The 23,039-nt window shown below is 33.7% G+C and overlaps 2 protein-coding genes across 2 annotated transcripts; both read left to right on the top strand.

Annotated features, from left to right (window-relative positions):
* The first annotated feature begins 1,685 nt into the window (after positions 1-1,685).
* LOC145634946 (DNA replication licensing factor MCM3 homolog 2-like) lies at positions 1,686-9,241 on the top strand. Its single transcript, XM_081686267.1, has 17 exons — positions 1,686-1,816; positions 1,922-2,037; positions 2,152-2,360; positions 3,172-3,302; positions 3,387-3,625; positions 3,730-3,966; positions 4,099-4,253; positions 4,332-4,540; positions 4,633-4,798; positions 4,875-5,074; positions 5,203-5,262; positions 5,346-5,438; positions 6,641-6,852; positions 8,276-8,347; positions 8,453-8,594; positions 8,701-8,808; positions 8,995-9,241. Exons 1-16 carry the CDS (start codon positions 1,751-1,753, stop codon positions 8,758-8,760), a joined length of 2,367 nt encoding a protein of 788 aa, XP_081542393.1. The 5' UTR covers positions 1,686-1,750; the 3' UTR covers positions 8,761-8,808; positions 8,995-9,241.
* A 5,958-nt stretch (positions 9,242-15,199) lies between these two features.
* Positions 15,200-21,131, top strand: LOC145636126 (uncharacterized protein At2g34460, chloroplastic-like). The gene is made up of 5 exons (XM_081687585.1): positions 15,200-15,431; positions 15,949-16,146; positions 19,683-19,802; positions 20,377-20,649; positions 20,744-21,131. The coding sequence occupies exons 1-5, from the start codon at positions 15,306-15,308 to the stop codon at positions 20,906-20,908; spliced, it is 882 nt and encodes a 293-aa protein (XP_081543711.1). The 5' UTR covers positions 15,200-15,305; the 3' UTR covers positions 20,909-21,131.
* Positions 21,132-23,039: the final 1,908 nt, after the last annotated feature.

The following is a 23,039-nucleotide window of genomic DNA, read 5'->3' as shown; positions in this document are numbered from 1 at the left end:
ATCAAATGATGTGAAAGGTATTCATCACTGGGTTTTGTTTTGAGGAGACACATTTGGGTGTCTACACCTAGGGAAAACTAAATTTTGCCTTGGATTGCAAATTGAGCACTTGAGTCATGGTATTTTTGTCCATCAATCAAACTATACATAAAGAGTTTTGAAAATATTCTTCATGGACAAAGCAACTCCAACCAACTTCCCAACGGTTGTTCATTCTTTGAATGTGAAAAATGATCCATTCAGACCCCGAGAAGAAAATGAAAAAGTTTTGGGTCCAGAAGTACTATACTTAAGTGCAATTGGAGCCTTAATGTACTTAGCTAACAACACTAGACCCGACATAGCTTTCTCGATGAACTTGTTAGCCAGGAACATCAATGCGCCAACATATAGGCATTGGAAGGAAGTTCGACACTTACTCTGGTACCTACGAGGGACATAAGACCTTGGTTTATATTATCAACCGAAACAAGTTGCTACTCTCATTGGGTACACAGACGCTGGATACTTATTGGATCCTCAAAATGCCAAGTCACAAAATGGATATGTGTTCACTTATGGTGGCACTGCAATATCATGGAAATCAACAAAGCAGACATTAACCGCGACATCATCGAATCATGCAGAGTTGATAGCTCTCTATGAAGCAGGACGAGATTGTGTAAAGCTAAGGTCGATGATTGGTAATATCCAAGAAGAGTGTGGAATGAACGCAATAATAAGAAATCCAACCATCATCTTTGAAGATAATACAACATGCATTGCTCAAGTAACTGAAGGATATGTTAAGGGAGATAAACCAAAACATATTGCCCCAAAACTATTCTTCACGCATGATCTGCAAAAGGGTGAGAAAATAGATATCCAGCAAATTCAGTCTTGTGACAACCTTGCCGACCTATTCACCAAATCACTTCCTTCGAAGAAATTTGAGCAATTAGTTCACAAAATCGGAATGTGGCATCTTCGTGAACTATGCTGAAATCAAGGGGAGTATTATATGTACTGCACTCTTTCTCCCTTCAACCGGGTTTTATCCCACTGGATTTTTCCTGACAAGGTTTTTAACGAGGCACTATACCAGAGCATATAATACTATATAGTTGTACTCTTTTTCCCTATCTATAGTTTTTATCCCACAGGGTTTGCCTAGCAAGGTTTTTAATGAGGCAACTCGTACCCCATTCCATGTGAACGTTCAAAGGGGGAGTGTTGAGAAAAATACAAACATGATTGAAGTTTATATGAGATTTTAACCGGTTAATGTAAATTTTACCAAGTACAATAATTTGCATGTAGTACAATAGTATATACTATTATTTGGCTATATATAAGCAAGTTCACGTATTGTGAACGAAGTTGCAAGAACAAAAACTTTTTATCATACTACTACTTGCTTTCTATCTTTATCCCTTCACAAATAAATCTCTTACCATTGGTAAATATTTAACATAAAGGAATTTAATTTCCATATATTTGCAATTCATGAAAAATTCTAATTGCTTGTGAACCAAAATAAAAAAGAAAAGGAACGAAAAAGAAAGACACATACCGTACATCACACTTGTTCCCGCCAAATTAAGGAAGAAAACATCACATTTTCCCGCCAAAACCAAAAACCCCTACTCCCTCATCTGAAAACCCCGCCCTTCCTCCCGTCAACCACCATTTCCAAAACTCCCTCTTTCTCTCTCCTCTCTCTTCTTTCTCTCTCCTCCCATCACTCTCATCGGCCATTGTTGCGCTTTCAATGGATATCAGTGAAGAAACATTTGCAGCTCACAAGCGCACCTTTCTCGACTTCTTAGATCACGACGTATAAACCCTAATTTCATCTATTCTAATTTCCAATTTCCTCAACATTTCTTCTCATTTTTACTCTAATCTTCACCTTTTTCTCTTTTGTTCTTGATTTGAGCAGGTGGGTCATGGAATCTACATGGATACCATCCGGAAAATGATTACGAACAAGCAGCGCCGCCGCGTAATCGTCAACCTCTCTGACCTTCATGACTACAATTCCGACTTAGCTCGCAGGTTGATTTATCTTATTTCTGCTGATAATTTTACCCCTTTTGATTAATTTCCTTAATTTGAAAAAAAAAAATTGAATTTTTAAAATTAGGGTTTTTGGGTTTTGTTGATTGTTAGGTTGTTGAGGAATCCTACTGAGTACATTCAACCGTTTTGTGACGCGGTGACGGAAGTTACTCGGAGTATTGATCCTAAGTTTTTGAAGGAAGGCGAGCAAGTTGTTGTAGGTTTTGATGGCCCATTTGTTTCTAGAAGGGTTACTCCTAGAGATCTTCTGTCCCAGTTCATTGGTTCTATGGTTTGTGTCGAAGGAATCGTTACGAAATGTAATTTTTCTTTCCCTCTTTTAGCTTTGTCCTGATTATTTGGTAGTATAGTGTTCATTTATGCTGTTTGATTGTCAGTTTGTGTCGAAATTTGTGTTTGTTTTGGTTTAAATATGATATTTTTGGTTTGAGTTTGATTTGTTTTCTGTAATTGTGACCGATACAAGCTTGAAGTTTTGTTCGTAAGTCCTGGGATTTATTTGTATCGGTCCCTTTGGTATAGAGCTATAGAGGGAGGTTAGGGGTGAGTAGTTGGCATTTGGGTATGTATTATGTAACCAAAAGAGTGAGAAAGAACTTGCCTGTGTAGTCAATTGGAGAAGTCTGAAAATGGGCAGTTGATTAAAGAATGAAAAATAGCATTATTATGATAAAAGATGGATTTTGTCGCATTTTGTCAAGCAGTATTTGGCAGTAGAAGTGGTTGAATTTGGTTTTTGACTTTTGTGATTTGTACAATTACTAATTTACTATTAAAGATCATTGGTTTCCTCTGGAGTCTTTGGATCAGGATGAGTGAGGCTTTTTGGTGTTCCCTGAAAGTCGAAACCTGTTATGACGATAAGTTCGTCTATTAGAATGAAAATTATAAGTGTTTGTGCAATTTAGCCAACTTTAAATAAGGACTGAGGTTTTTCTCAAAACTCATGCGCCATTCTATATGCTTTGCTGAAAGAATTTGAAATAAAAGTAATCAATAACTGCTGTCAGATTCAAGCTTTAATTCACGCATGCCTTTTTAATTTTCTTATTTTGGTAGTAATTATCACATTTCATAGAATGCTACTAGTTAACTTTTTCCTTCTTTCAGGTTCTCTTGTGAGACCTAAGGTTGTAAAAAGTGTTCATTTCTGCCCCTCAACTGGCAGATTCACTTCCAGAGAGTATCGAGATATTACATCTTCTACAGGCTTGCCTACTGGTTCTGTCTATCCTACCCGGGTAATGCTCAATTTTCGTCATCTAAGACTTTGTTTATCATAATAAGCATGTATGTTTTTTCTTATGACATAAACACATTTATAGGATGAGAATGGAAACCTACTGGTGACTGAATATGGATTGTGTAAATACAAAGATCATCAAACTTTATCAATGCAAGAAGTGCCTGAAAAATCTGCCCCTGGCCAGCTTCCAAGAACTATAGATGTCATAGTTGAGGATGACCTTGTTGATGCATGCAAACCTGGAGACCGTGTTGCAATAGTTGGGGTCTACAAAGCTCTACCTGGAAAAAATAAGGGTAGTGTGAATGGAGTTTTCAGGTTTGGCCACTCACAATATAATGGTGCTGAAGCTGTTTTTCTTTTACTTTGGGCCAGACTGTTTATACATTAATTAGCAATTGACATGACCATTGTTTTCATAGGACAATTCTCATAGCTAATAATGTGACCCTGCTGAATAAAGAGGCAAATGCACCCATTTATTCCCCTGAAGACCTGAAGAACATTAAGAATATAGCTGATAGGCAAGATATATTTGATCTGCTTGGCAATTCCCTTGCACCATCTATTTATGGACACTTGTGGATTAAGAAGGCAGTTATATTACTAATGCTTGGTGGGACTGAGAAGAATTTGAAGAATGGAACTCACTTAAGAGGGTTAGTTACTTACAAGTCTTACATCTAAACTTTCGGCTTCACTTTCTTTTTTTCTCATCAGAATTACAGTGGTCCTTTTTGATACTTGTATTTCACTAGAAAGACTGCTAACTAATAATCCTTTATTACCAGTGACATAAACATGATGATGGTTGGTGATCCTTCTGTTGCTAAGTCCCAACTGCTAAGAGCAATCATGAATATTGCACCGTTGGCCATTTCAACAACTGGTCGGGGCTCCTCAGGTGTTGGTCTGACAGCAGCTGTGACTTCTGACCAGGAAACAGGTTATACCCCTTGAGATGCTCTAGTCATTTTCTCTGATTTTTCTGACTGCTCAATTAACAAGTGTTTGGTGTGAACAGGAGAAAGAAGGCTAGAAGCTGGAGCCATGGTTCTTGCTGATCGTGGTGTCATATGCATTGATGAGTTTGACAAGATGAATGACCTAGATCGTGTTGCTATACATGAAGTTATGGAACAGCAGACAGTCACCATTGCAAAGGCTGGTATCCATGCATCCCTAAATGCTCGATGCAGTGTTGTGGCTGCTGCAAATCCTATCTATGGAACTGTAAGTTGAGCTCCGTGTTATTTTATACGCATGCCTTTTCATGTACCCTTTGTTTTATGCCCTGATTTCGAAATTGTTATTTTGTGCTGCAGTATGATCGATCATTGACTCCCACCAAGAATATTGGATTGCCTGACTCTTTACTTTCTCGTTTTGATCTGCTATTTATTGTGTTGGACCAAATGGATCCCGAGATAGATGGTTATATTTCTGAGCATGTCTTGCGTATGCATCGTTACCGCTCCCAACTGGATGGAGGTAACTACCCTTTTATGTGGAGTATATCTCTTAAACTCTGTTTTTGAAATGTATACCTAACTGTCTATGTATGTAGGAGACGGGACACTTGATAATTCACAATATGGGGAAGAAGAAGAGGTAGATGCTGGTTCATCTGTCTATGTCAAGTTTAATAGAATGCTGCATGGAACGAAGGCTCAGAGGGGGAGGAAGCAAGAGACTTTAACAATTAATTTTCTTAAGAAATACATTCATTATGCAAAGCACAGAGTCCAGCCAGAGCTGAGTGACGAGGTAGCCAAATTTTAACATGCTACCCTCCTTTGTTTTACTAACTAATGTCTATGTATTGAACATAGTTTCATAAAATAGAAATTGAAGATTTATATTTTCTTGCTGATTCTTGTAGTTTTTGTTTGCAGGCATCTGAAAATATCGCAACTGCATATGCAGAGCTTAGAAATGCTAACTCAAATGCTAAGGTAAATTTCCAAGCCACTGTTTGGAAATTAATTTCCATGTACATGATTTTACTGATAAGTGAAAAAAACACTTTTTCTTGTAGGGCGGGGGTGGAACTCTGCCTATCACTGCCAGAACACTTGAAACAATTATACGACTTTCAACTGCACATGCTAAGCTGAAATTGAGCAGAACGGTAACTAGAACAAATGCTAAAAATATTGGTGTTTGTTTTTTATTTGTTTATAAATCAGAAGCCACTAAGGGGTTTGGGATTCTTCCTGCTGGCAGGCTGCTGCTGTCACTCCATTTTATAGTCCTGACTCCTTGATGGCATAGTCAGTTATTCCTGTTTGCATCTTGTTGGTTCTCATTCTTATCAATGTTAAGCTTTATTCTCTTCATCTTATTCTTGTTACTTATTCTTGATAAAATCAAATTAGATCAGAGTACCAGACTTCATCAGAAAAATCTAATCAATCAAAGCCTTGATCAGAAAAATTCAGATCAGAAAATCAGTCCAGACTAGACAAGATTTTAAAGGAAACTAAACAAACCAGACAAAGAAATCAGACCAGACCCAGGTCAGACCACAAAATTCAGATCAGACCAGACCCTGCTATTAGTCTATCATTGTGAATGAGTAGATTAAGGTCAAAGGTACCGTAGTGAGAGTTAACTGAATGATAGTCTGTGAGTGCTTAATATACGTTTTCAAAGGAGTCAAAGCTTGCCAGGTTATATGAAGTAGAGCTATGTCTTTTGAAATAATCATTAACTGGTTTAATTGAATCCAAAAGCCAATGTTACCAAGTAAAAGTTGCCCAAGTGAATTTGAATCGATTGTCATTAGCCATTTTGATGTCACTTCTGCTGTATCTTTTGTAAGAAAATCTTCATAGCCTGGATAAAATAATTTGGGTAGGTAAGAAGAAGGGTCCTATCAAGGTGAAACCCCACTAGACAATTTGAAGAGTGGGTGGAAAGATACAGGAATTCCTTCACCAAATTGCCCCTAGTGGAGATTGAACCTCCAACCTCATGGTTGTAAGGTACTCTTCTTTCCACTAGGCAAACCTTAGCTTGGTTTAGTGTGGATAAGGTTGATAAAGGTGGTTGAATGACTTGATTCTTTCACAAATTCTACAATTCTTGGAGTTTCCAACTTGTTTGTGTGCTCCGTCACTTTAGGAAAACGGAAAATATCTGGGATGTTGATTTAATGAAAAGATCGACTTCTCTTCACGCTTTACCAACGTTTGGAAACACACTATTCTAGTTGTTCATCCTAGTAGAGGTCTTTTATAATAGTACTTGTCTATTATTCCAGGTCACTTGTTAAGGTTCTTTATTATGTTTTTATTATGATAGGACACCAAGTTAACAATTGATTTACAGGTTTTAAAATCTGATGTTGAAGCTGCTCTTAAAGTTCTTAACTTTGCCATATATCATAAAGAATTGACTGAGATGGATGAACGTGAGCAAGGAAGGGAGAGAGAAATGGAAAGGAAGCGCCAAGCTGATCGTGATGCTAACAACAATGAACGAGTTCAGCGTCATCGTCGCAATGATAGGTCTGGCCAAGGGGATGAAGCTGCCACAGAAGGGTATGTAATGAGCATCCTTGTTCTTTATATGTTTCTCACATCTCTCACAATAACATTTCAATGATTGAAATTTGAGAAGATTATATTAAATACTTGTTGCATTAAATATCACTGGCATTATCTTAACTAATAAAATGATAGCAATCCAGGGGTCAATATTTATGGACTCTTGACAATTCAATAGTTTTCTGAATTCATGCACGTGAACTTTAGTGGCTATGTACTACAAAAAAAAAAAAAAAAAAAAAAAAAAAACAAAAAAAAAACAGTGCAATAACTTGGTGATTGCGTAATTCTTTTGTCATCGTATACCCTCATTTTATCTTTTACCATTTGCATTTGATTGGTGAGTGATGAGATGATAGTAGACTCAAGAATGTATTCTATTCTTCCAAAGCTTATACTTCCTCCATTCCAATAATATTGCAACAAGGATGAAATTACTTATTCCAAAGCACATTTTATATATTAAATATCTATAATTGTATAAGAGTAAAATTTTTAAAAAGTTGATATTGTGAAAGTATATGAGTTGAATCTAACAAGATCTCACATGGTTATATTTTGCTTAATGTATAAATCATATTATATGGCCAAAAAAGAGTGATAAATAGTACAAAAGTCCCATTGTTGCAATATTATTGGAACTAAGGGCGGAGCCAAGCGGGGCGGAGCCAAGGGTGGGCCATGGCCTCTCCCTTGGCTCAAGATAAATATTAAATTAGCTTATACTTGTTATAAGTTGTAGTGTAGAAGAGTTGGTTTTTTCAATGTGATTGTGGGCAAGATGTCTAGAGTTCAAACCTATGCATAGATATGATCTTGGCCCCCCTCACTTTAAAATTCTGGTTCCGCCACTGATTGGAACGGAGGAAGTAATAGTTTTAGGGACTCTTTATCGACCCCCTTTTTTTTTGGGAAAAGTCAACAACCCTTGAAGTAAAATTGCTATACATTGTTTTTAGAATAATAATGGACTAAATTAGAATGACTCGGTTTATGGGTTATCTATTACGAAGTAGAAAATAATCATTGAGTCAAGGGCCGATTGACAACAAGCGAACAACTACCAATGCTGTGAGGTAACTATGTAAGATTGCATACATCTGCATTAAAAAGCAACATCTGAATCCTCTCCAGCTGGTGCCACACAAAAGTTCTTTAGAGGCATTAAATTATGTTAGTGTTGATGGTATGTATGTTGTCTTTGAGTGAATATGATCAGGTTTAAACTTCTTAAAAGGAAGTGCATCTAGCTTATTAAATACTAATCCAATTATCTCCTGCCTTGTCCATCTTCACTAGTGTATGAACAAATATCATGAGCTCAAATTGTCGAGCAAGCTGTAAATGTTTTGGATGAATGGTAGTCTACCCCATTTTACTTTTTCTTTTAACTGATGGTCTTCTTTCCTCAACTCAGTGAAGCAACCGAAGCTATGGAAGTTGATGAGCCACCAGCAGACCAGTCAGCAATCAACATATCTCCTGAGAGGTATGTTTGCTCTACTCTTTTTATATGCTCTCTTCACCTAATACTTAATGTATTCCTTGATTTGGACTGCTCACTGTGTTTACCTTTTGCCTTTTGAAACTACAGGGTGGAAGCATTTAATTCTATTTTTGGTCAGCACATGCGAGCAAACTATTTGGATGTGATAACTATTGCAGATATTGACAGGGTAATCAATGAAGAGGCAGCTACTAGCTACTCAAGGGCAGAGATAATGTTTCTTTTAGAGGTAGTTGCTCACATACATTAAACATATTTCTCTAATTTCATAAAGTATGGCTTAGTCTTCTGCTGAATTGATGAACTAATGATTAAGTTTTAATGTCTGCCTGCAGAGATTACAAACGGATAACAGACTGATGATTATGGCTGACATGACAGTGCGCATGATGTAGAATTTTCTGTCAGGAAAGCATCAATGCTTTCAATTTTAAAAAATGACGGTAATTGACTATTTTACGAGTCCCTTTTTCAGTGTCATAGATGAATAATACATACAATAGTTCATAGGTCAGTGGTAAATGCACAATTAAAGGCCCTGTCAAAAAAAAGGCCCTGTGATTTCCGCGTGGTATAGGTTTGTGAAACTAGGTTGAAATTCAGCTGATGGTTCGTATTGTGAATTGCAGGAGATTGAATCATTCAAGCAGCATATTTGATGTAACAAAAAGTACAAGTTTGCATTATTTTATGTAATGATGATGAGGCAGGTGGATGTAAACCGAAACTTTGTAGTTTTTAGTGTCACCATGTTGTGTATCTATAATTTATATGAAATTGGATGCAGCTTGGTGATTTTAGATAGCTTTCAGATTGTGTTTGTTGTAAATGGTTTGTACCTTGCCTAAATCTTAAGCTAATTAGATTTGTTGGTTAGGACTCTACTGTTATTATGCTGCTTAGATGTCAGTGCAGATGAGCTAATTTCTTAGGCGAGGCATACTTACAATAACCATTTGCAAATCATTCAAATTAATTCCAAAAAAAATATTGAGTTATCTCTTAATTTAGAGATGTCATCTTTGTCTTGCAATAGAATATCGAACTTCTGACTAGTACAAGAACTGAAAGTTAATTTTCTCCTCCATATATTGGACAACAAAAACATGATTTTTGGCTCTTAAATGGTAACTAATTTGCTTGCTATTCTCTGTCAACCTGTCAATTTTGATAACAACCATCTGAAGAAAGTTAATTGGTGCAATGGTGCTAGGAGATTGAATTTTGGATAGGAGAATAAATTTTTTTTGGGTTTTTTTTATGCATTAAACCTTTTAATTTCACTATTTAATGTTGTGCCTTTTCATATACTCTCTCTGTCTCTATTTGTTTGTCCCATAGACAAAATGTGCTTTATTAAGGATTGAATCAAAGTTTGCGATTGAGTTGGGGTATCCTGGTCTTTTGTAGTTTTATAATTGTGTGCAAGTGGGATTGATGGTGGGAACATATTACCATATAAGGAAATGGAGTAATTTTTAAGGGGACATCCAAAAATAGAATATGGGACAAACAATTAGGGAAGAGGGAGTATCACATTTCACATTGTAACTCACAAAGTACATTTAGTTTTCAAATAGTAATTTTGTGGTATTCCCGCTATTAACAAATTATGTTAGTGGGTTCACTTTTTACTCATTAATATTTTTTTTGTTGATTTACATGTTAAAAATGCTCCGTAAAGGTTTTGGAGACTATTTTGGTCCATAAGGGTCCAAATTCAAAATGGGCCCTACAAACAACTTAATTGAACGGTAATTAGTAAGAGCTATACCCTAGTGTAGCTAACACTACCTACACCCCCCTTAAACTAGGGCTGTTCAATTTCGGATCGGAGAAATTGCGATCCGAATCCGATCCGAAATTTTCGGATATTCGAATTTTCGGATCGGATAGTCGGATATTCGGATCGAATAGTCGGGTTTTCGGATCGGGTAGTTAAAATTTTCGGACAAAATCTGATCCGTATCCGATCCGAAAATTCGAATTTTTTTTCGGATATCCGATCCGAAATATCCGAAACCTTAAAAACCGGATCGGATATCCGAAATTTCGGATCGGATTTTCAGATCGGATATTTCGGACCGGATATTTTTGAACACCCCTACCTTAAACGCAATGTATTAAACCCCTCCCACTACCTTAAATATGTAGACCAGATTTTTTAAAAAAATATACTCATATTAGTGATTTCAGAAGCTTGCTTCATCGTATCATCTTTATTTCCTCTCTCCAAAGACCACAATTCTTGTTTCTCTCTCTAAACTTCCAAAGACCACAATTCTTCATTTTCTCTCTCCTCAAACAACCATGTCCTTTTTTTGGTACTTCAAAAGGATTGCAAACTGATTGATTGTTATTTTCCATTGTTATAAGCGTCACTGAAATCTTGTCATATTTGTCGCGCGGAAATTTTTCGTTGTAATATTTGCCTTCTTCTTCAATTTCTTCTATAGATCTAAAAGATGGTAAGAGTTTTTGAAGTCTATAATTTTTTTTGTAAAAGTAATATAATTAGGGTTGGATTATGTTATAATATAGAAATTCTAGATTTGTGTTGAATTAATGTATGGTGCATTCTTGAATTATAAAGTTATTGGACTCAAAATGACAATTGTAATTTTCTAAATTAATGGAGTTATTTCGTAGGATTACTAAGAATTTTATTTTTATTTTTCTTTTTGATAAAATGTTCATTCTCATTTTGATAGATGTTCATTCTTGTTTTGATATATGTTTATTTACGATACTGATAAATTATCATTCACATATTAATAGATTATCATCAAAATTTTTAAAAAAAGTTCATTTCTATATATATGCATCTTTAATTCTTTTCTACAGATCCAAGGAATTTTGGCATGAATTTGTATTATTTGAAATTTAATTTAATTTATAGTGGAAATTATTTTTTGATAAATGTTCATTCTCATTTTGATTGATGATCATTATAATATGAATCTATGTTCATTCACGTATTAATAAATAAAAGTATCATTAGAATTTCATTAGATGTTTGTTCGTATTTTAATGTTCATTATCATACTGAAAGATAAAATTCACTTGGAAAATATATTCATTTTGCTAATTTTTTGGATTATTTGTGTTTTCATAGAAAACTAAGATTTAAATTAGTTTATATTGAAAATGACTTTTTGGTAAATAATCATTTTCATTATAATAGATATTCATCATAATATTAGTACATGATCATTAACATTATTACCTTAGATATAATTACCCTAGTTTTGTTTATAATCATTCACGTATTAATGAATGTTTACTGGTATTTAAACAAATGTTCATTATTTGAATTTAAATACGTACATGTTCATTCTCATATTAAAAATATCCACATAGATTATAATAATACATGTTTAACTTCATACTCCCTCCATCCCCGAAAACGACCTTTTTGGGTTGATTTCACGGGTATTAAAAAAATAAAAAAGTTAGCAGTAAAAGTTATATTGGAAAGTGAAATTCACATAGGGTTTGCAAAAAAGTAAAGAGAGAGATGTAATAAAAAGTACGTACATGGAAAAACAAAATGGAAAAGCTAACTTTGTACAAGTATTGTTGCAATTTGGTGAATATTTTAATGCAAATGAGATGATCGTTTTGGGAATAGATTTAGGCAAAAAGGCTCGTTCTTTCAGGGACGGATAGAGTATTAAATTAATATATGCTCATGAGCGTCATTTGAATATATAATACTACATATATACATTTTAACTCTAATATTGATAGATGTTTATTTAAATTTGATACATAGATGTTCATTTGCATTTGGATATGTGTATATTCACACATATATTAATGTATGTTCATTTAAAAGTTAAAAAATAATGTTAAAAAATAAATCACATATTGTTCATTCATCATAGACTTTTGATAATTCCATTTTAAAATATAATATATTCTTATGGTACTTCATCCACAGTATATATATATATATATATATATATATATATATATATATATATATATATATATATATATATATATATATATATATATATATATATATATATATTATCATTGGTCATTTATGTACTAATAATAGATATCCATTTAGATTTTGATATATGTTCTTTTTTATATTAATACATGTTCATTTAGATTTTATTCTTTTTCATTCTCATATTGAAAGATTTTGATATCTTTATAGTGTGTTCATCTATGTATTCGTAATTGTTTTTCGTGTGTAAATGTTCAATTTTTAATTCTTATTCACGTACTTTTGTTTGGAATGTGTTGTTATTATTAAATTTATTTTAAAAAAAACTTGATCGATCTCTAATCAAGCGAGGAAGTAGAAGGCGACATATATATTGTGCTCAGATTATATTTTTCATGGAAGAAAACACACAAATATATGATTGGAAGTGCAACAGGGAGGATATTAAATTCATTTTATAGTGGAAATTATTATTAAACAACGTTTTATTTATATATAAAAAAAAAGAATTCTAATACGTACGTATTTGCATACATCTTACACTTACACATAGCTTTTGAAATGAACATGTGATGATATAAAATTGATCATTTGTTGAAACACGAATAAACAAAAATGAACCTTGGATGATGCAATACTTCTTATAATAAAAATGATTTGAACGCAACAATTATTATAAATAAATCTGCTCTCATTTTTATTTATAGATAATTCTTGAAATTCAATTCAAAGAGTATATTAATTTGAACAAAAAACTTCTTATGATAAAAATGAACATCTAATGATACATAAATGAACATTTACCAGTACAGAAATGAACATGTTATAAAAATTTGCAGGAAATTCATAAATTAAAAAGGGCGGGGTGGGACACGCGCGAAGGGTGAGGGGGTGCAGGTAGTGTTCCCTGCCGTGGGGTGTAGGTAAAAATTTGTAATTGAACGGAAATCGTTTACGGGTAGTGATAGACAAACTTTTGTCATCTTATAGGTGATTCTAAATATATATTTTTTTAATAAAATTAGATACTTATTCACAAAACAGTCGATCTTTAAAGGCAAATTTGTAAAAAAAAAAGAAAAAAAAAATTAAAAGCACCATTTGCAGAAAAAAAAAATCTTTTTGTAATAAAAAAAAAATCACCACATTCATTTTTTTTGCGAGAGAAAACCTATTCCCCTAATAACCCTCTAATTAACTTAATTAAAATCTAAATTCTTCTAATTAACCTCTATCCCACCAAATTACTACATAATTAGATTTAATATTATATATATATATATATATATATATATATATATATATATATATATATATATATATATATATATATATATATATATATATATATCCCCTCCCCCACCGGGCCTGCTGTCCGGATCCCCCCACCTCCAGCGACCTCTTCTATCGCCAGACGACCCTCCCTTCCCCCCTAATCACATCCCAACAACCATCTCCTTGATTTTGAAAAACTAACCCTAGTAAATTGATTTGGAGGTTTTAAATTTTGTGCATCTTTCTTGCAATTGATGCTTGTTTTGGCTTTGATTATGTATGTATATGATTCTAGGGTGATTTAGAAACAAATTGAAATTGATTTGGACTTGATTTGAGCATGTTTGAGTATATAATATCCATAATTCGAAGGGAGGTGGTGATCGCCAACGGGGATAAGGGGGAAAAGGATGGTCCATCGGCGATGGAGTTAGGTCGTCGAAAGTGAGGGGATCTAGGCGGTGGGTCCGGTGGGTGAGGGGGTTGCTTCAAAGGGAAGGGGAAAGGGAGGAAGAAGGGGAAGGGTGGTTGGTTGGTGGTTTATTTTTATATATAAATCTATACTTCTATATTTAAAAACACAAACCACAATCATCTATATGCAACGTGTCCTCATAACTTACTCATATGCCACATTGCCACATGTCCTCACAACTCACTCATAGGCTACATGTCCTCACAACTCACTCATATGTCACATGTCACTTCCCTTACATTTTTAATATTAAAAATAAGTTAAATGTATAACATAATGTTAAAATCTTTATGTATTCCGTAACTTGTACAAAATAAAGTGTTTCATTTCCACAATGATAAAATAAAGTTACTTAAGTAGTATACATTACATAAACATATGAAGTATAATAAAAATAGTCTTTTTATCTCTTAAACTTAAAATAGTTAGCTTAAATTAATATTTCATTTCATATCCCACATTAATCATGTATATATACAATATACCTAACAAAAGTCCTTCATCTTCTTCCACAATTCCACCGTCACTCTTTCTTTTTCTTTCTTTCTTTTTTATTTATTAATTTTTTATATATAAGTTTTCAGTTTTCATAGTTTCAATCCCCTCAATAATCATGAAACAATAACTTCGTAGTTTCAACTATTGAAAAGCATACATACATACATACATACATACATACATACATACATATAAAAATAACCTAAATTATAACCCGTGTATTGAACGGGCCAAAAGACTATTAAATATAATTATTAAGTAATTGGGTGGGTTAGTGGTTAATTAGAAGAAATGGGAGGAAATTAGAGTCTATTTAAGTTAATTAGAGGATAATTAAGGAAATAGGTTTCTTCTCGCAAAAAAAAATTAAACTTGGTAGTTTTTTTTTTAACTAAAAAGCTTTTAAAAGGTTTTTTTTTTTTTTCTTTTTCGCAAAATGGTACTTTTAAAAGCTTTTTTTTTATTTATATATTATTTTTTTTAATTTTTTTTTTATAACAAATTTGCCATTTTAAAGTGATTATTCCTATATTTTGAGATAGTGTTTGTGATTCAAGTGGACTGGACAAAGATTTGCACACCCGTGTCCAATGTCTAACGTAGCTAACTATTGGAAAGAATAAGCCTAGCTTGATTGCCGTGGTACGTGGCAATACACCAATACATGGAGAGATGAAGGGTGCAATGAAGCTTAACTAGTGGCTGGTGGATTGCGTAGCACCCCAAATTCCATGGCCATCTTCCTCACCAAAACTTGTATCTTTCACCCCCTTTCTATTTCACTCTCCAAATCCATCACCCCAAATTTTCCACTCTACAAAATCCACCCAATTTCATTTTCTGTCAAAGCTACCAAGGTAATCTATCAATTTCTAGAAATACCAAGATGCTATTATTCCTAATTTAGTGATATTATCAACTGATTATTTAACATTATGCTTATTTTCTTCAAGAATTCAGCTCAAAATTTGAATTAAGAAATACCCATTTGCTTGAATTCTTATCATATTGATATAATGTAAAATCAATTGATTATTTGATATGCTTAATTGCATCAGAAGTGTACTATATTTCAAATTTCAGGAAAACTCAGTTGCTATTATTCCTAATTTAGTGATATTGCCAACTAATTATTTGACATGATGCTTATTTTCTTCAAGAATTCAGCTCAAAATTAAGTTTCAAAAACACCCATTTGCTTAAATTCTTATCATATTGATATGAGGTAAAATCAGTTGATTATTTGACATTATGCTTAATTGCATCATGAAGTGTACTATAATTCAAATATCAGAAAAACCCAGATGCTTATAATCCGATTAAATTGACTAATGAACTGAATTTTGACAAATTTTGTGTTGTGTTCTATTTTAGATGGAAGAAAGTGAAATAAAGGAGGTTGGAGAAGCAGGAGGGAGTACCCAGAAGAAGATATTTGTAGCAGGAGCTACTGGAAGCACTGGAAAAAGAATTGTGGAGCAGTTGTTGGCTAAGGGTTACTCTGTTAAGGCTGGAGTTCGTGACTTTGAGAAGGCGAAAACAGCCTTTTCAACTAATTCTGCCCTTGAAATTGTGAGTATACTATACCTCATAATAACTTTAGTAAGAAATGAAATGAAATTTTTGTATGTGGTTTTGAGAAATTTTTTTACAATTGTTAATTATTATGGCTACTTGCTGAGCAAATATTTGTGTTGTTCAATGGTAAGTGGTTGATAGCTAGTGTATTTGATGGCTTTATGCTGTAATATATTTAAGGGTACATGTAATGTTGTGGTCTTACTGCCCGTTTACGTGTAATTTTGTAAGAAAAGTCCTATATCAAATCTTTAGGATAAAAATAGTAAACCTATTTATTGGCAATGGCATGAACATGGTGATTTAGATCATTTAGTTCATGAATTTAGAGACTTTTGTTAGTTGTATACAACTGGAAAGATGCAGCTGTGATGATTATTTCCCTACATCGCAAAATGAAAGTTGATTCTCCCATGGTGTGATTTTAGTAAGGAGTATTTAGGGGACGAAGATTGGATTAATTTGGAGTGAAATTTACCCTATATCAATATAACCCTATGTTTGCTTAATTTTTCCGATGAAAATGAGTTGTCTTTACCCAAAGGAGGGGCTTATCTTTAGCTAAGTAAAAGGCACTCGACTTACGGTCAAGGGCGAAGCCACGAGGGGGCTGGTGGAGGCCTGGCCCCCCGTGGCCCAACAACCGACCCATTAATCTAAAAAGGCTGGCCCCTATAGTTTTTAGGATAAAATGATTATTGTTTGTATAAATCTAGTATTCTAAATTGTAGCTTAGTGGTTGAGCACTTAAGCATTTAATCTACTTTTCTTTTACCCCTTCAATCAATCTTTTTATTAATTTGCCAATTCTTTTGATTTTAACTCATGTTATTTTCCCTATATTTCTAATTGACTAAAGTAGTAAATTGCATACCTTATATATATATATATATATATATATATATATATATATATATATATATATATATATATATATATATATATATATTAAAGTTATTATATATTTATTTTTGTGCAAATGAACTACAAGAGCAATACCAAATATATCGTACACATACCTTTGCTTAGCTATAATAAAAAAAGGCAAGTTCTCGATGGTTGAATGGTTGTAATATTGAATATTCTGATGAAATAATATTTTGTGTTGCTTTATAAAATATAGTCAAATCTAATCTATAATATTGCAAATACTGCAACAGAAAATATTATGTAATGAGAAAATCGTATGAAATACAATACTATTAACTGAATAAGTCTCGGCCCCCCTATATTTAAATTCCTGGCTTCGCCCCTGCTTACGGTGAGCCTAAAACCATTTTCCTCGAGAATGCTGACCATGGTACTATTACATAACAGTTCTAGGCCTTCTAGCCAACAGAGTGCCAAAGGCAAGACAGCAGCAAACCAACTTACAAAATACGAACTACAGCAGGTATCAACCAATAGAACTTGAAAATTTATGTACTACGTAAATAAGCTTTGCTAACCAATCCTTATAAAGTATCAAGTTATCAACTGAATAAATCTTCTTAGGCATGATGGTGTAGGTTGATTTTGGTCAACTCAGCATCTTTTATCATTTTCACACTAAGGTCCACTCTTTGCACCAAAAGTTTCTGTGATCCACTCAAAACTTTATATTTCCCTGTAGGCCAGGTTCACCACATTACATATACAGCCACAGCTATAGTATCCAAGACAACAAACAGACTTTGTGAATCTATACTCTAAGAGCGTAGAGGCAGTTTCTTGCATTATAAGCATTCAAAGAAGTGTATGCGGGTCTAATGATCGAAGTCACAAAGAAGGCTACAAGAATCATCGACCCCCGTATAGCCAACATAACTCTACTTTTCAACCTCCTTATTATAAAGGATAAAGACGATTATATCATCATTATCATTATTAGTTATTGTTTAGAATATGTAAATCCCTTGATTTACTCCTTAATTTTAATAGTCAAAGTATATCCCTTATAATTAGCTAACGTACCTAGTCACATATTGTATCTAGTCATGTTTGGCATGTTCAATGTTCTAATCTTGTACTATATATACTCGTGTATATTCATCAATATAATCAAGCTTTCCAACATTCGCTTTTCTCATAACTCTATCATGGTGAGCTTTTGATCCATATTTTCTTGCTTCCGCTACTACCATGGTTACACTATCAAAACCCTTTGTTGACGCCGACAAATGATGGTGACCATATCAAACTTTCTTCTCGGAAAGTTTCAAATCAAAAACACACTTTTCGCTCAACTCTTTTGGCACCCCGTATTTCATATACCAAGATATGCCATTGACATATATATTTTTTTTCTCCAAACCCCTTACACGGAGATACTAAGCTTTTTCGATATCCCGTAGTTTACCTACCAAGTGTTACCATATACGAATTTCTCTCCAAAACCATTATGGAGGAACATAACATTATGTTCTAAACCACCATCACACCACCATTACACCACCATTACACCACCATTACAATTTTTCTATCTCGCCTTCAATAGTGGTCAAGGAACCTCTATATTTTTTTCCCTTCCATTTGTTGCAAGCATACGCTAGCCAATTTGAAATTTCTTTATTTTTATTTTTTTTGAATATTTACAATCAATGGTTCATGTGTTTAAAAACCGTGAAAAACACCCATTAAACAACTTCTTAATCTCTCTCTATATATACTATCTTTTAACTTCTTCACGCAACTCCTCCATCCAAAAAAAAAAAAAAAGCTCCTTTAATACACTTCCTTTTCTTTTTCTTCTTAGCAAAAGAAAAAAAAAAAAACCTTCTATTGCTCCACTCCCTCTAGACCTTATTGAATTGGAGAATCGCAATGCAACCTTTTTCACCACCACTTCAATTCCTACATTGAACAAGATTTGATATCTTATATCCAAGATCGGTCTCTTGTTCCGAACGTCCGTCTTGCGGGGGCGTGTAAAGGATAAAGATGATTATATCATCATTATCATTATTAGTTATTGTTTAGAATATGTAAATCCCTTGATTTACTCCTTAATTTTAATAGTCAAAGTATATCCCTTATAATTAGCTAACGTACCTAGTCACATATAGTATCTAGTCATAGTTTGGTATGTTCAATGTTCTAATCTTGTACTATATATACTCGTGTATATTCATCAATATAATCAAGCTTTCCAACATTCGCTTTTCTCATAACTCTATCACTTATCACTGCTAACCAGCTATTATTAGTAATTTAAAGCTTGGGACATCATTTTACGGTTTTACCTTAAGCGTCAGGGTCAAAAACAACACTTGGATGTAGTTATGGTCTTATGGATACTTTCCACTTTATTTAGGACAAAATTCATGAATTTTTTTTTTAATTAGCTGAAATTTGACACTTGGACATGTACTTAAGTATGACTAGAGTACCCGAATCCTTGTAATATAGCTGTAACTACAATTCGTGTGGTTGGGACAATTTTAAATAGAAAGTGAAATACATTTATTCCAGAATGGAGGTATAGATTTTTAATTTGAAGCAATATTAGTTGGATCATCTTTTTAAATTTGAGGTCTATAATTTGTTTGCAGGTTAAAGCAGATGTTACTGAGGGTTCAGACAAGCTAGCTGAAGCCATAAGTGATGACTCAGAGGCTTTAATATGTGCAACTGGATTCCAACGCTCATGGGATCCGCTGGCTCCATGGAAGGTAAGAAACTCTTCATTTGTAGCTTCTGCTTGTTTAGGTTCCCAGTAATGTGTTATCCTTCTTATTTTGTGGTGCAAAGTATTACCCGTCTTATTTAAGAGCTATATGAATAGTAAAGTTGGAAAATATTGAGTGCGTGCTTGATTCTCATATAATTTAATTTCTAACTAAACACCGTTGCTCCATGTAGAACAGTTTGTATACTATGTCACTCTTTTAAGTGTGGGTGTTTGCTTGACAATTGACAGCAATAAGTGCAGCCTGTTGCTGTTATATGCGACTTCTGGAAAAATACAAAATAATGTATACTGATAATTTGATTGTTGTGTTAATCATCAGAATAGATAAGCACTATTGAGTAATGACTTGCCCTTAATCTCTGTTGATCTGTTCAAGATATGGTTTTAAACTGACCAGTCATTACATTCTGTTTCTTCCTCTTAGCCACCACCTTTTATTGTTTTGGCTTACATTCATATTGGAGACACTTGCGTCCCTGTGATCTTACACATCCATTTGTATCATGTTTGTGAGATGATATAATTGGTCTATTTAATCACATCATCCAATGCAGGTGGATTATTACGGAACTCTCAACCTTGTTGAAGCATGTCGCAAGCGTGGTGTCAAGAGATTTATTCTTATTAGTTCCATCTTAGTCAATGGTGCTGCAATGGGGCAGTTGCTTAATCCAGCCTACATCTTTCTTAATGTATTTGGACTTGTATTAGTTGCAAAGCTACAGGCTGAAAATTACATCCGGAAATCTGGCATAAACTACACAATTGTACGGCCTGGTGGATTGAAAAATGATCCTCCTTCTGGAAATATAATCATGGAGCCAGAGGTGACTGCGTGCCTCATTTCGCTATTTCTGCCTTCTACTGTACATTTGTGCAATTGCCAAGAACTTACGTGTTTATATTTTTGTACTCTGATAGGATACTCTTTCTGGAGGCAGTATATCAAGGGATCAGGTAGCTGAAGTTGCTGTTGAGGCATTAAATCATCCCGAGGCTTCTTACAAAGTAGTAGAGATAATTGCTAGTCCAGATGCTCCTAAACGGTCGTTTGAAGAATTATTTGGTGCTATCAAGCAACGGTGATTTTGTTGCATTTTCTTAAGCATGGTTTGTCATACTTGATAATGTGTACAAAAGTTTGCCATTTTTCAATATTTTTAGTGATTATATTGATGTAGTGTGAAACTGTGAACTTCCTCAATCACCCTTCTGTATACATTAGCTGACAATAATCAGCCGAGTTGTGCAACTCATCTGTTCTCAGTGTGGTCAGCTACTTCTATCAGTCGGATCTTGATTTTGATAATATTTTTTGTTTTCGCTTAAATAATCTCATACAATCGTTTACAAGAGGTGGTAGATTTCCGGAACCCCTTGTGTTTTGGGGGTTGAAAGAGGTTGCAATTATGTGCCATGTAGTGCAACCATAAGTACTAAAGTTCTAGCCATTTTTATGCTCCAAATTCAATTTTTATTGCTAAAATCAACTCAGAAAAAGGTAAGGAACATGTAAACAAATTGAACCAAATTATTATTGAATAATCAAAGAAGAATATTGAAGTTTAGAGGAAAGAATCTTACACAAAACATTCAATAAGATACACTGAAAACTCAAGAACTAAAAAAAATGATACGTAGACGTTTGTCATTTTTAGAAGATCCAAGCTGCTAAGGAAGCCATAACAGCAACCAAGGCTGGCACTTGCAGAGACACAGCAGCACTCTGCGGCGAAGGAGTTGGTGCGGTGGCAGCATCTTGAGCTGCGCCAAAGGTGGCGAACATCGAGCAAACCATGATCATAGCTACAATGAAGGAGGTGAACTTGCAAGCTTCCATTTCTTCCTTGAAACAAGAATGTGTTAAAGCACACTTTCAAAGAGAAAAAGTAAGCTATTTTTTGTTCTGATTGATTGTGGACTGTGGAATGAAAAGGATAGGTTTAGATGGGTAGTATTTATAGTATAAACATTGCTGTAAACAAAATTATTCGCCAACTAATTATGAATTAATGTGTATAATTAACAACAAACAGAATCATTAGTAGGGTGGTGGGTTATCTTATCTATAAATATGTTAAAGATTATTGATTCCTAGTATTTCTTGTAACAGGTTGTAGTAGTGGTTACAGACCTCATGTTATGCCAATGATTAGGTATCTCTTCTTTACAGGTATATTGTTTGTCAGTTTTTGCTGTTTTTGTAAGCATCAAAATCCTTCCGTCTCTTATTGTTTGCCTCATATTTCATTTAATGTTGTCTTTAAAAGGAAGTTTCATATCCGTTTTTCTAAGTGTTACTCAATTTTCATTATCATTTTCATCCGCTTTTCTAAATGCTACTCGCTTTTGCTATTCCTATTATGACAATCTTTTATTTATTTATTTTTATCATATACAACCTTATTTTGTGAGACCCAATTATATTTAGAGTAAACCCATATTCTAAAATTGCCTACATACATGGTCCCCTTTTTCTACTTTTTTTCAGTTTGCGTAGCTACGGTAATTGAGTAAAACTTAGAAAAATAGAGGAAGTATATGTTTTTTTATCATGAGTAATACAACTTTACTCTCATATAAAATTAACTCAATTAAAAGTTAATACTTGTTAAATAAAATGAGTTTACTAGCAAATAATTGGGGGCAAAAGGAGTACGTATAAAGTATGGCCATGAAAATATTATATAGAGAATAAGTACCTGTTCACAGTGTGATATTACTAGTTATATCTGTTTTCTCTACTTGCTTCCTTTTTGATATCCTCATTGACTGACCTGTTGCACATTTTCATGAGTTGGCAGTGGGCTTTTATTAAATAGAAAAATAGTCTAGCATTAATTTATTTATACTTGTATCGGTTACACTTTACCCTCATATTCTAAATTTTAATCCCTTAAAACTTCCCACCATTATCTACAAAGGCCCTCAACAACAATTATGGAGTCAATTTCCGATGATAAAAGGAAATATTGGAAGTTGATTACGATGCTTGCTCTGTTTTGCAATGATTGATATATACACTCTATTGCACGAAATAATTTTCACTTTAAAGTTGGGGTTTATAAGATTTGAAATGTGATCTTTGTGTCACGTTAGCTAGCTATGATACCATATTAAATTCGATTTGAGCCACTTCCACAATCAAAAGAGAGAGTCCACTTCACAAGTCCAAGAAGTTTTCATTCCAAAACCATTTTCCTATAGGATCAGTAGT

The sequence above is a fragment of the Chenopodium album genome, chromosome 6, assembly GCF_948465745.1.
Source record: "Chenopodium album chromosome 6, dcCheAlbu1.1, whole genome shotgun sequence".
NCBI classification, from domain to species: Eukaryota; Viridiplantae; Streptophyta; class Magnoliopsida; order Caryophyllales; family Amaranthaceae; genus Chenopodium; species Chenopodium album.
This window is presented reverse-complemented; position numbering and strand designations above follow the sequence as displayed.

Coding starts and splice junctions, on each gene's coding strand:
- LOC145634946 (XM_081686267.1), top strand. CDS start 1,751: ATGGATATCAGTGAAGAAACATTTGCAGCTCACAAGCGCACCTTTCTC. Junction 3,303..3,386: donor GTTCTGTCTATCCTACCCGG/GTAATGCTCAAT, acceptor ACACATTTATAG/GATGAGAATGGAAACCTACT. Junction 5,263..5,345: donor ATGCTAACTCAAATGCTAAG/GTAAATTTCCAA, acceptor TTTTTCTTGTAG/GGCGGGGGTGGAACTCTGCC.
- LOC145636126 (XM_081687585.1), top strand. CDS start 15,306: ATGGCCATCTTCCTCACCAAAACTTGTATCTTTCACCCCCTTTCTATT. Junction 16,147..19,682: donor CTAATTCTGCCCTTGAAATT/GTGAGTATACTA, acceptor ATTTGTTTGCAG/GTTAAAGCAGATGTTACTGA. Junction 20,650..20,743: donor ATATAATCATGGAGCCAGAG/GTGACTGCGTGC, acceptor GTACTCTGATAG/GATACTCTTTCTGGAGGCAG.